This window comes from Cricetulus griseus, chromosome 4, assembly GCF_003668045.3.
Source record: "Cricetulus griseus strain 17A/GY chromosome 4, alternate assembly CriGri-PICRH-1.0, whole genome shotgun sequence".
NCBI classification, from domain to species: Eukaryota; Metazoa; Chordata; class Mammalia; order Rodentia; family Cricetidae; genus Cricetulus; species Cricetulus griseus.
The window spans coordinates 75002680-75016919 of record NC_048597.1 but is presented as its reverse complement, the minus strand read 5'-3'; the positions used below and the strand labels follow the sequence as shown (position 1 = coordinate 75016919).

General features: G+C 37.1%; 1 protein-coding gene across 1 annotated transcript in view; it reads left to right on the top strand.

Annotated features, from left to right (window-relative positions):
- Positions 1-3850: 3850 nt before the first annotated feature.
- LOC100770839 (vomeronasal type-2 receptor 116) overlaps positions 3851-14240 on the top strand; it is a 55164-nt gene continuing 44774 nt past the window's right edge. Inside the window, exon 1 of the mRNA XM_027413393.2 lies at positions 3851-3976. Coding sequence (XP_027269194.1) covers positions 3851-3976 — 126 coding nt within the window. The remainder of the gene's footprint in view (positions 3977-14240) is intronic.

Below are 14240 nucleotides of genomic sequence, written 5' to 3'. Positions count from 1 at the left end.
GAATTTGGTTTGGGACTTCCTATAATACAAACCTTTCATATGACTCACAATGTTTCTTTACTTTTTCATTAGTATTCTTGAAGATTCTGTCAATGTAACTTCGTTTTCCCTATTTGATTCCTGCTTTTAAGTATTTACAAACTGAAACAGATGGGTTCAGGAAGACTCATTAATGTTGAGGGTGGCAACTGAGGGCTGTATCTTAGTTGACACCTGTATGATTAGAGGAAAGTGGCAGACATATTGGCAGAATTGAGTGGACTCTCCTGGATAGAAAGCCTATGTAGGACTCTTGTGAAGGATGCAAGATTTGTTTTATTCCATAGAGACATTTCTTTAGCTGTACTATTCATGTATTAATATCTGAAGTGGAGGAAGATGGCTTGCATTCAGTTTAGAACACAACCCTGTAAAAGGAAAATGCAGAAGCATGTTCCAAGTGGAGAGTCAGCTGACAGACAGTTAGGAGTGAACACAAATTTAGGTTTTGGTGATGATTGTGTTGTTCCTGAAACCTGGGTATATTTCTATGTCAACAATGGAGAGTGTATAGAGAAGGAAAAATGATCAGTAGAAACTTTGGTAAGTACTGAGTATGTCTTGACATCTTAAGCTTAAATGGACCAATGCGTCCACAGAAATCCAATAATAGTTGCATGCCCATGTGATTACATGCAGTGACAGGATTTATTTTGCCTTTTTCCTCTTCAGTTTATTTTCCTTACAGTTTTATTAGATGTATATAGGCATGTTAATTCTGATCTGAATAACAAATTGAAATTAAATGTGTTGCGTGTGATGTTTTTCATTACAGTATTTTTTGTTGCTTAATCTTTTATTTAGTCATCATTCATGTAATAATTAAAATGATGATAAGCAAACAATACTTATATTCTGTTAGTGCACATGAAAAGTTATAGAGGTGTTAATGTAAACTGTTTTTAAGAATTCTCAAACTTCAAAATATGAATATAAAATATATAACTATGTTGTTCCATTTCTTGCCCCATCCCTACTTAATTCTTTATCCTGCAGTGGAAATTTTCTAATTGTTTTGGATAAAGTCATTATCATTCAGCTGTAATTTTAAAACATTTTAAATTTAAATGATATTTTAAAATTAAATATAAATATAAATTTATCTCAATGTACTTGCATACAATGCAATGTTGGATTCCAGAATAATTTCCCAAATCTGTGAATTTGGGGCCAGCATATACTGCAGCCCCTTTAAATAAGGGAGCATGCATGGTTAGCACACTGAAGGACATGTTCTACATGTGAGATGTACTCTTTGAGGAAGAGATGATGTTCCATAGTTGGTTAAAAAAAAAAACAGCTTTTAGACTTGATCTGAGAATTTAAAATTAGCTTCTTTTCCCAGATATTGACAGACACTACAGTACTGAAGTAAGCTAAGATCTTGTCTTCAATGGAGATATGGAGCCCTATCCATTTATTACAAAGACAATCATGAGTGAGAAAGTGTTGTCTAAGTAATATGTCATATGATTAAGCATAATTTTTGAGGGCTACCATCCTGTAATTTGCAAAAGAGACACATTGAATATTTGAAAGATTCTTCTTTTCTTGATGCATGTTTAAGACTACATATTTAGTAAAGAATGAGGCCTGTTACAGTTCAGCCCGAGGTATTCTCTTTGGCTTGTAAAGAATGTCTGATTCTTTAAGCCATTCATGGGCTTTTGTCCCTCTTAGTGAGTATGGTCAACAGGCTTGCTTGTCTTGATTGTCCCTTTCCTTGCAAGTACTGAGGTAATTTTCAGTGTTTCGACTCTCCTCATTGTGGACTTGATACAGTGATGAATTTAACTAACATTGTAGCCAGTTTTTCATAATTGTTAATATTGTCCCACAGACTTTAATACCGTATATGTTACCTTTAAATCTCAAAACTGATTTCAGCCGGGCATTGGTGGCCCATGCCTTTAATCCCAGCACTCGGGAGGCAGAGGCAGGCAGATCTCTGTGAGTTCAAGGCCAGCATGGTCTCCAGAGCGAGTGCCAGGATAAGCTCCAAAGCTACACAAGAAACCCTGTTTCGAAAAACAAAAAAAAAAATTGATTTCAAAAATTATGCTATTCTACCATTATATATTTCAACACCATAAGACATAATGAGCTTAAGGCACATAAATTTGCAATCTATTTTGAGAATATTTATTGAGGAGTTTCTCATCCTTTTAATCTCTCAATGACAGAACATTTAAAATCCATTCCTGTTCAGACTAAGGAAAAAATGAAATTATTTAATTTACAAATAATTGGAAAGGTGTTTCTTTTGAGAGTTTTGTGGCCTAGAATGTGTCACATTGAAAATAGTATACTCATTATGCTTGAAGACAATTTTTTCATATGTAGATATCTGTTCCCACATTTAAAACTATTGGCTGGTCACATTCTTTGTTTTCAAAGATATAATTACATTTACAAATCTTGTTTTATTGCTTAACCTATTTGACTTGAAGGTATGAAGGTGTCTCTAGTTTAAAAGATAAGTCAAAAACATTGTGTCAGATCTTTACACACCCATTCATTCATTTATTTGTTTTTAGTGAGTCTTTAGTGATTTGAAATATTCCTAAAATAATGAACTTGATTTATATTTATATATACATTCCTATATACATATGTCATATTTAAAGCCCACAGATTTAAATTAATCTTTTTCTTTAACATGACTTTATTCTTCTGTCATAAAAAACAAGTATAGCTTCCCTTGCCTCTTTCCTATCAGGCCTCCCATTCCCCTCCCAGATGCATTGCTCTTCTTTCTCCTTTGAGAAAAAAGCACTCATCCAAGTTGATATCATAGTGTAATGAGATGTAGTAATTTTAGGATTAACCCCTTTTCTCCAGGCTGGAAGAGGCAACTCAGTAGCAGGAAAAATATCTCAAGAGCCAGCAATAGAGTCAGAGACATCCCACTCCCACTGTTAGGAGTCCAAAAAAAACCCCAAGATAATAACTACAGTAATATGTGGATGGCCTAGCATAGACTCACACAGATTCCATAGTTGTCCCTTCAGTCTCTGTGAGCCTCTATGACTAGTACATAATTGATTCTGTGTGTCAACTGACACATTTGTCATGTGTCTTGGTGTCCTCAACCTCGTTGGCTCCCACAGTTCTTCCTCCTCCTCTTTTGCCAAATTCCTTGAGGTCAGTCTAGTTTTTGACTGATAGTCACTGTATCTGTTTCTGTCAGCTACTAGAAGAAAGAAAGGGCATTGTTCACTATGAGAACTATCTCCTGGCCATGGAGTAATAATTTTTAAAGGCAAATTATAATCATAAGGGATATAGATCATGCTGGAGTACAAGAATTGCTTCTGCAAATGGGAAAATCGATTTGCTGATTGTTTCCACACATAGTTAATATACTAGTGGTTCCACTATATGGATCTTCTTATTGGAAAATATAACCAGTGCTATCAGTTCAACTCAGGTTTTCTCACAATGACTTGTAGATCCATGGCTTTTAGGGAATAAAACTATCACATACTGTATAGGCTGTACATTCAAAATACAACCATTTCAGAGATGACATAAATTGTTTTTGTTTGTAAAATATGACATCAAAATTCTAAAAGCCATTGCATCACACTGGGGAGCAGTATGGTATGGGTTTTCTTCAGCAATATTGATGAAACTTTCCTTCAGGTTTAGTTTGAAGAACTACCAGTGTTATTTGGCTTTCATATTTGCCACTGATGAGATCAACAGGAATCCTCATCTCTTACCCAACACATCTCTGGCATTTGATCTCTATGATGTCCAAAGAAGTGAATGGGATTTTCTAAGGGAAGCTTTCCTTTGGCTCACCGGAATGGAAATCAGCATTCCCAACTACATATGTAGAAGGGAAATCAAGGCTGTTGCTCTACTTACAGGAGCATCATGGGTAACATCTGCATGCATTGAAAAACTGCTGAATCTCTACAAATTTCCACAGGTGAGGTATGGGAGCCAGCAAAAAGAATTGAAATGCAGACATTTCTAGTGTTTTAACATGTAAAGTAGAGAGGCTAGTAGTCTCTTGTCTATTTAGAAGAGTTAGACATTTGGTTATGTAGCCTCATATACATTGCTTGAGATAGAGGAGATGAAGAGGTTGGAGTCTAGAGTGGGTGTTTAGAAAACTCTGTGTCTTGTCAGGAATTCTCGTAAAAGTCTTCAGGAATGAGATAGGATTTTAAAACAACATGAACAGAATTTGACACTATCAATTCCAAGTGGAGTCTCATGTCTAAGATTGTTTCCTATATCAATTGTTTCCTATATCAATTCTGGTTTCTTATTTGATTCCCTTCAGCTTAGTTTTAGACCTTTTAACACTCTCCTGAATGACAGAGGCCAGTTTCCTTATGTCTACCAGACAGCTCCAAAGGACTTATCTCTGTCACTTGGCATTGTATCTTTGCTGCTTCATTTCAGCTGGACCTGGGTGGGGGTGGTCCTCATAGATAACCATAAGGGACATGAGATTCTATCAGACATGGGAGGAAAGATGTATAGGAATAGAGTGTGTGTAGCTTTTGTAAAAATGATGCCAGAGACCATTGATTTTTTTTGGACCATTCTTTCCAGGACAGTAGAAAGGTGATTGAGAAATCATTTGCAAATGTGGTTATCATTTATGATGACAGGGAATTTTTACATTGTATAATGCTAGCTGGACTGTCTTCTGAAAAAACGTGGAAAATCTGGGTCATGAATTCAAAATTCAATGTCAATACCAGTTATGAACCTTTTATTTTTGATTCATTTCATGGGTCTCTCCTTTTTACATATCACCATGATGAGATTTCTGATTTTAGACAGTTTATTCAGACATATACCCCTTCTACATACCCAGACAATCATTATCTTGATATTTTTTGGAAAACTTATTTCAATTGCTCTTTCTCTCTACATGATTGTAAAATATCTGGTAACTGCCTACCAAATGCTTCATTGGAAATGTTTCCTTTACATATATGGGAAATGCACATGACTGAAGCATGCTACAATGTATGTAATTCTGTGTATGCTGTGGCTCACAGCATCCATGAGATGAATCTCAAACAAGTACAAACTCAACCTCATGGAAATGGGGAGAGGACTATCCACCCCTGGGAGATAATTTCTCTTACAATTTATTTTGACAATAACACTGTGACATACAGTGGCCTTATAAAAGTACTCAATATGCTATTATACATTGTGGCTGATTTCACCAAAAAAGGACATACATAGTTTCTTGTCTAAGTATCATTGCTGACACATGTGTCATTGTCCAAAATGAATGGGTGGAAATAACAAGGATCAAATGTGTGCATGTCAATATGCACTTTGAGTTACAAATAACCTCAGAATCTTCTGGTGACATGCTTTATTTGATACCCCATTAGCTCTAAGTACCTGTCAGAACAGACAAAGAGAAATAGATCCTGAATTGTCAAATGCCACTAGACACCTAAGGTTCACATGCTGAAAAATGGCTATGTTACCTAACTGACCATTTTATTCCACTTTGGAAGTCAACACCACAATTTACAAACTGAAATTTGGTATTTTTCCCTTTTTTTAAAATTTGAAACAAGCGTCTTTTACATGTCAATCCCAGTTCTCTCTTCTTCCCCTCCTCCCCTGGCCCCCAATGACCCCCTGTCCCATTCATTTTATGGTCCCCAGGGAGGGTGAGGCCTTCCTTGGGGGTTTCTCAAAGTCTGTCATATCATTTAGAGCAGGGCCTAGACCCTCCCTTGTGTGTCTAGGCTGGGAAACTATCCCTCTATGTGGATTGGGCCCAAAAGTCCATTTGTGTATTAGGGGTAAATACTGATCCACTACCAGAGGCACCACAGATTAACCAGTCCTCCAAACTGACATACTCATTCAGGGGGTCTGGAACAGTCCTATGCTGGTTTCTTGATATCAGTCTGGGGTCCATGAACTCCCCCTTGTTAAGGTCAGCTGTTTCTGTGGGTTCTCCAGCCTGGTCTTGACCTCTTTGTTCATTATTCCTCCCTCTCTGCAACTGGATTACAGAGTTCAGGTCATTGTTTATCTGTGGGTGTCTGCTTTTGTTTTCAACAGCTATTGGATAAAGGTTCTAGGATGGCATATAAGGTAGACAACAATTTTGTTATAGGGGAAGGACATTTATGGTAGCCTCTCTGCTATTTCTTAGATTTCTAGTTGGGATCAACCTTGTAGATCTCTAGACATTTCTCTAGTGCCATATTTCTCTTTAAACCTATAATGGCTTCCTCTATTTTGGTATCTATTTTCTTGCTCACCTCTATTCTTCCCTTGACTTGATCTTCCTATTCTCTCCTGCTGTCTCTCCTACCCTTCTGCCCCATCTCTTTCTTCTAACTCCCTCTCCCCTCCCCACATGCTCTCTATTAGATCTTGTCCCTTTCTCCATGAATGTCTCTTTTAGGGTCCTACTTTTTTGCTAGCTTCTCTGGTGGTGAGAACTGTATGCTGCTACTCCTTTGCTCCAGGTCTAAAATCCATATATGATGAGTACATAACATGTTTGTCTTTTTGTGACTGTGTTACCTCACTCAGGATGGTTTCTTCTAGTTCCATCCATTTGCCTGTGAATTTTAAGATTCCATTGTTTTTGTTTTCCATTGAGTAGTACTCCATTGTGTAAATGTACCACATTTTCTCTATCCATTATTCAGTAGAGGGGCATCTAGGTTGCTTCCAGATTCTGGCTATTACAAATAATGCTGCTAAGAACATCATTGAACAGATGTCTTTGTTGTATGAATGTACTTCTTTTAGGTATATGCCTAAGAGTGTAATTGCTGAATCATGTGTCAGACTGATTACCATTTTACTGAGGAACTGCCATACTGATTTCCAAAATGGCTGTATGAGTTTGTCCTTCCACCATCAGTGAAGGAGTGTTCCTCTTTCTCTACATCCTCTCCAGCACAAACTGTAATTGGTATACTTATTTTAGCCATTCTGACAGGTGTGAGGTGGTTCTCAGAGTTCTTTTTATTTGCATTTCCCTGAAGGCTAAGGATGTTGAGCACTTTCTAATGTGTCTTTCAGCCATTTTAGATTCCTTTATTGAGAATTGTCTATTTAGTTCTGTTCCCCACTTTTTCATTGGATTATTTGGTGTTTTGGTGACTAGCTTCTTGAGTTCTTTGTATATTTTGGCAATCAGCCTTATGTCAGATGTGAGGATGGTGAATATCATTTCCCATTCTGTGGGCTGCTATTTTGTTTTATTGACTGTGTCCTATGCCTTACAAAAGCTTCTCAGTTTAAGGAGGTCCTATCTGTGCTACTGGTGTTATGTTCAGGAAGCAATTCATTCGAAATGAAAGACCCCTGCCCCTTAGCCCTTTCTTTCTCAAGTTTGTCTCCTCTTCCTCCTGTCGGCGGCTTCCCTGATCCCCACCCCCGGCGGCTTCCACTTCCCCCGCCACCCGCCGCACGCCCAGCCCGAGAACGAGCACCAGGTGGGCCGGCACGAGAACAAACACCAAGTGAGCCGGCCTGGAGCCCTGCCCCTGAGCCCCCGCCCGATGAGAAACACTCCGTCCCAAGGTCTCCGCCCCCAAGGTCAGCCATCTGGACGCGGAGGGAGGGGGAATTGAGTCTGTTGTACCAGACACCAGACCTTGAGAATATGCTGATCTGGAATGGCTCTGTGTCTCATTTGAACCATCCAATAGAAATGATTCTGTATTTCGCCTCATTTGAAAGACTCTATGTTTCACCTCATTTGAATAACTCTGTACTTTGCCTCATTTGAATAACCCTGTATAGCGCCTCATATACATTGACCAATGGGAATAGCTCTGTACAATGCCTCATTAGAATTATCCAATAGAATCCCTGCTCCTAGCTTGCGCCTTTTTCCCTATATAAGGACCCCTTTCCCTTGGCTCGGCGCGCTTAGCCACACAGAAGCTAAGTCGGCCCGGGTACCCGAGTCTCCAATAAAGCCTCTTGCTTTTGCATCCAAGTTCGTGGTCTCACTGATTCCTGGGTGCGGGTCTCCTTCTACGAAAGTACCTCTTCGGGGGTCTCTCATTAGGCACTACCAAACTTCTCTGCTAAGAGGTTCAGGGTGGGTAGATTTATGTTGAGGTCTTTTATGCATTTGGACTTAAGTTTTGTGCATGGCAATAGACACGGATCTATATGCAGTCTTCTAAATGCCAGCATCCAGTTATTCCAGCACCATTTGTTGAGGATGCTTTATTCTTTCCAGTGTATAGTTTTAGCTTCTTTGTCAAAAATCTGGTGTTTATAGGTGTGTGGGTTAATATCAGGGTTTTCAACTCGATTCCATTCATTTACCTGTCTATTTTTGTGCCAATACCAAGCTGTTTTTCAGGCTCTATAATAGAGCTTAAAGTCAGGGATGCTGATCCCTCCAGATGTTCTTTTATTGTACACAGCTATTTTGGCTATCCTGGATCTTTTGTTTTTCATATAAACTTGAGAATTGTTCTTTCAAGGTCTGTGAATAATTGTGCTGAGATTTTGATGGAGATTGCATTGAATCTGTAGATTGCTTTTGGCAAGATTGGCATTTTTACTATGTTGATCCTACGTATCCAAGAGCAATGGAAATCTTTCCAATTTTTTTGTATCTTCTTATTTTTCTTTCTTTAAAGACTCAAAGCTCTTTCTATACAGGTGTTTTACTTGTTTGGTTATTGTTATCCCAAGGTATTTTATGTTGTTTGTGGCAACTGTAAAGGGTAATGTTTCTCTGATTTCTTTCTCAGCCCATTTATGGTCTGTATATATTAGGGCTACTGTTTTTTTTTTCTGAGTTAATCGTGTATCCTACCACTTTGCTGAAGGTGTTTATCTGCTGTACAAGTTCCCAGGTATATTTTTTTAGGTCATTTATGTAAACCATCATAACTTCTGCAGATATTGAAATTTTGACTTCTTCCTTTCCAATTTGTATCCCTTTGATCACTTTTTGTTGTCTCATTGCTCTAGCTAGAACTTCAAGGACAATATTGAAGAGGTATGGAGAAAATAGACAGCCTTGTCTTGTTCCTGATTTTAGAGGAATCTCATTGAGTTTCTCTCCATTTAGTTTGATGTTGGCTGTTGGTTTGCTGTATATTGCTTCTATTATGGTTAGGTATGTTTTTGTTTTCCCTGACCTAAGTCCTTTATCATTAAGGGGTGTTGGATGTTTTCAAAGGCTTTTTAATCATCTAGTGAGAGGATCATGTGATTTTTCTTTCTCAGTTTCTTTATATGGTGGATTACATTGATGGATTTTCCTATGTTGTACCATCCCTGCAACCCTAGGATAAAGCCTACTTGATCATGGTGGATGATTTTTCTGATTTGTTCTTGGATTTGATTTGCCAGTATTTTATTGAGTATTTTTACAGCAATGTTCATGAGGGATATTGGTCTGTATTTCTCTGTCTTAGTTGTGTCTTGTAGGGCTTGGGTAACAAGGTTATTGAGGCCTCATAAAAAGAGTTTGGCAATGACCTGCCTTCTTCTATTGTGTGGAATATTTTGAGTAGAATTAGTATTAGCTGTGCTTGTTTTTTTTTTTTTTTGGCTGGGTGAATTTTGTTGACTTCTACTATTTCATTAGGGGTTATAAGTCTATTTAAACTGCTTATCTGTTCTTTATTTAATTTTGGTAAGTGATATCTATCCAGAAAATTGTCTATTTCCTTTAGATTTTTGAATTTTGAGGAGGACAGGTTTTCAAAATATGACCAGATGATTCTCTGGATTTACTCAGTGTCTATTTTTATGTCCCACTTTTCTTTTCTGATTTTGTTAATTTGAATGTTCACTCTCTGCTGTTTGGTAAGTTTGGATAAAGGTTTTTCTATCTTTTTGATTCTCTCCTCTATCTGTTGTATTCTGTTGGTTAAGTTTGCATCTGTAGTTCCTGATTGTTTACCAAACTTTTCTATTTCCAACATTCACTCAGTTTGTGTTTCCTTCATTATCTCTATTTCAGTTTTCAGATCTTTAAATGTTACTTTCATCTGTTTGATTGATTTTCCTTGGTATTCTTTAAGAGATTTGTTTATTTCTTGTATTTTTGGTTATTTTTTTTCCATTTCTTTAAGGGATTTTTCTCATATCCTTCTTGAGTGCCTCTATCTTTTTCATAATGTTGATTTTATCATCATTCTCTTCTGCTTCATCTGCATTGGTATGTTAAGATCTTGGTGGTGTAGAGTCCCTAGACTCTATAGTGTCATGTCTGTTTTTTTTGTTGTTGTTTTTGTTGCGGAATGTGTTTTTATATTGTCTTCTTCCAATCCCTTCTTCCAGTGTGTGCAGAAGGAGTCTTTTTCTCTCCTGGTGGTTACTGGACCAAGGTTCCCTTCCATTGGGTGCAAGCAAGCCTAATACTCTGATGACTTTCTTCTTCCTGTGGATGGAGGCAGAAGTAATAGCAGGGCCATGACATTCTCTGGGTTGGCTGGGTCCTGCTGGGATGGGATCCTCTGGGCAAAGTCCCCAGGCCTCAACTGTTTCCCAGCAGGGCAGCTGAAGTTAGGCCAGATACAGGCCCACTCTTACCTTCAATAACCATTCCTGATTAATCCTGTTTTGTGTTTGTGCATTTGCATGTGTGTACCAGTGCATTCCTTTGATATTCTCTAATAGTAAGGAAACATATTGATTGTATAATTAGGGGGGTTTTCATCTTTAGAAGCATTAATAACTTGTCACTTGTATTTCACATCAGGAATTAAAGTCAATGTGAAATGCCATTTTATTTGGTTCTGTTAATATTTCTGGGAATAAATTTATCAAAAGATTTTTACATCCCTTTCAGTTTCATCCTTTTCTCAAAAAATCCAGTTAACAATGGTTCTGGAAACCATGTAGCATTGGATTCCCAAATGAAATTGGATGAAGAGTATGATTTCTCAACTTCTGGAATTTTCCCAATGGTCTGAAACAAAATATGAAAGTTGGAACATTTACTTCACAGGCTCCACATGTTCACCAGCTGTTTTGGTCTGATCATATGATACTGTGGGCCACAGGATTTACAGAGGTTTGTTCAATCTTATGTCATTGAATTGATCACTATGTAAATCAACATTTGATTCCTGATTTAATGATTTCTGGTTCTTTATACATGACTAACACTGTATACAAAACAACTATCAAAAAAGAGGATTATTTTTGCTGTCTTAAACTGGTCAGTATATTATTTTTTTCTTATATTTCTTCAATCACAAATATTTCAAGTGATAAATTGACTGTATAATTATTAAGTTTCATCTCTGTCCTGAATCTACATTGACATAGATTTAATTTGACATAGGAATCATTATGACATGCCACTTGCCTTTTTGCTTTCTGGCCTAGGAAAACCATTTTAGTATAGAGGGCACATTTCCATTGGTTAATTTTCTTGCTGATGAAAATTGAGACAGTTTATCAAGCAATCAAAAACACATACCAAACAGAATCAGCCTAAGATCATAGACTTAATAGGATCTCAGATGGCAGGTATCATCTATCAAGATTCAGGTAGTAACAACTGCAGTAGCCTGAGAAAGTTATTCAAGTTGTTTTTCCATCAGGAAGAAGATGTGAATATATCTTTGCTAAATTTTATTTATGTTTCATTCTTTCAAGGACAATAGTCATCAATGATGCTCCATACTTTTAGAATATGTCTTCTTTCTTTATGCACACTATTGTAGATGATCTCTCATAGAAAGGCCCGATGACTTGTTGGTAGTATAATTCTGCATCCTTTCAAGTTTATGTTCAAAGAGATATTAAATATTACAATTATAAAATAAGCTGCTTCCTCTGGCCATTACAAAGCACAAAGAAGGAACATTTTGGCATTCTTGTTACCCTTCCCAACACATATTCAATGATAGAAATTTCTCTTATTTTGTCCTACCTCTTATACTCCTGCAACTCTCCAGAGATGTGCTATCATTAGCCCATTGTTTTAATACATTGAGTACTATAGAGAATGCCGTATTGAAGTAGAAGCATCAGTATCATAATCTGCAGTTATAAATATATAACCCTGTGATATCATTCATTGTTCAAAATTGAAAAATAATCTTTATTATTTATACACTGTCACCTCCTTAGTATTTTCTCTGATATATTTAATTCTCAGCTTCTTAGCTCTATATGCAGTGAGAACTGTGTTCCTGGATTTCGAAAATCCCTCCAGGAGATGGAGCCTAACTCTTGCTATGATTGTGCTCCTTGTCCAGAAAATGAGATTTCCAATGAGACAGGAAGTATCAGCCTCACATGGGTATTTCACAGCTCTGCACAGTGTTCTGTGATGTCTAAGCAGATGGAAAAGTTCTGTGATGTGAAGGCAGAGATAAACCACTATTCATTCATTTAAAAGGAACAATGCTTCAATTCATGGTATCATCATGGTAACTTGCATCCTGGCAATTGAAGTCCAAATTGATCAATGTTGTTTGTTCTCTCTAGGCATTAGTCTTTGCAGAATACCACTCTTCCATCCTAGAGTAGTTGGCTTCATTTTACATTAGCATTTAACACACACAATGTAAATGATAAACCTTCCTATGAATATTGCTAATACTCATTAATTATTGCATGCAATGACCCAATTTTGTATAATGTGTAAATGAAAGAATTATTGACTTAAGAGTAGGCTAATTATAGAATATTGTCTTGTCATAACTAGTTGAAATGGCATCATCACTTCAATGAATGTTAGTGTTGGGTTAAGCTAGGCAGAGTTACACCATCCTGTTCACAAATCAACTAAAGTCTAAAGTGCAAGGATGTGTTTCTCCTGGCAGATATGTGCACAATAGAAGAAGCTTATGTCAAAGTACATTCAAAGAACATAAAAGGGCATGAGATAATTAAAAACAGTGAATGTGTGCCCCACACACAGACACAAACTTTGAATATGGAGAGAGAATTTTCTACCATTAAGACTTCTGTCTAATGTGAGTCTTCATTTATTAATTTAAATATTTTGAATTAATAATTATTTCCATAAACACTCAGGGATTTAAAAGATACTTTATGGATACACAAATTTTTAAATTTGGGGTGTCTTTAAAAGAGACTGTTTCAAAATGTGTATATTAAGAATGGCTTTATGGACAATCAAGAACTTCTTGTGCATACAGATGCTTCATACATATTGATGGTATGGTAAGTTCATGCACATGTTACATGTATACCTTTGAGGAAGCTTAGCTATTAACCCCAAACCCTGAACAGTTGTAGTTCAAGACACATTAAAACAGTTTCAGAATAAGATACTAAAACAGATACCAAATGTTTCAAAACAGAATCTTACACTTCAATTCAAGTAGAATGAGCTGTAGCTATCTTTGAGAATAACATATTTAACTCCCTATGAAATACTTGGCATTTTATACCTCTTGCTTTTTACTAAGTAAGACATGGGGTTATTGTTATGATGAATCCATGCTGCATTACAATCCAGTAGCATGTAAATACATGGGGACTTAAGAGAAGGAGCACCTTGATGGTGAGAGGGCTGCATGAAGGCACACAGCAAAAGGTACTCATGAGAGCTTGTTTGGAAATTCTAGCAGGGATGAGCAGCTACATGTACACCCTTGACCAAAGACTAGTCCTCTTCTGTTGTGAGAATGTTGTCCTCTTTGACTAAGAATAACACTTTTAAAGGGATGAACAAGGAGTGTTTATGGAGGAAGGGGATTCCCAACCAACCTGCCATATCAGTTGTTTCAATACTGGTTATTAATGGAGTGACAGGTGTCTCCGATAGACTGCCCAACACCATCCTTTCCAGGAACATGCTGGGTTACCTCACTCAGTATGTTTTTATTTAGTTTCATCCATTTGCCTGCAAATTTCAAAATGTCATGCTTTTTACCACCGAGTAGTTCTCTATTGTGTAATTGTACCACATTTTCTTTATCTGCTATTTTGTTGAGGAGCATCTAGGTTTTTCCAGGTTTTGGCTATTACAAATAATGTTGCTACAAACATAGTTGAGCAAATGTCCTTTTAGTATGAGTGTGCATCCTTTGTGTATATGCCCAAGAGTGAGATTTCTAGGTATTGCAGTAGATTGGTTCCCACTTTTCTGAGAAACTACCATAGTGATTTCCAAAGTGGCTGTACAAGTTTTCTCCCACCATCAATGGAGGAGTGTTCTCCTTACTCTGCATCCTCTCAAGCATAAGCTGCCATCCTTGTTTTTGATGAGAACC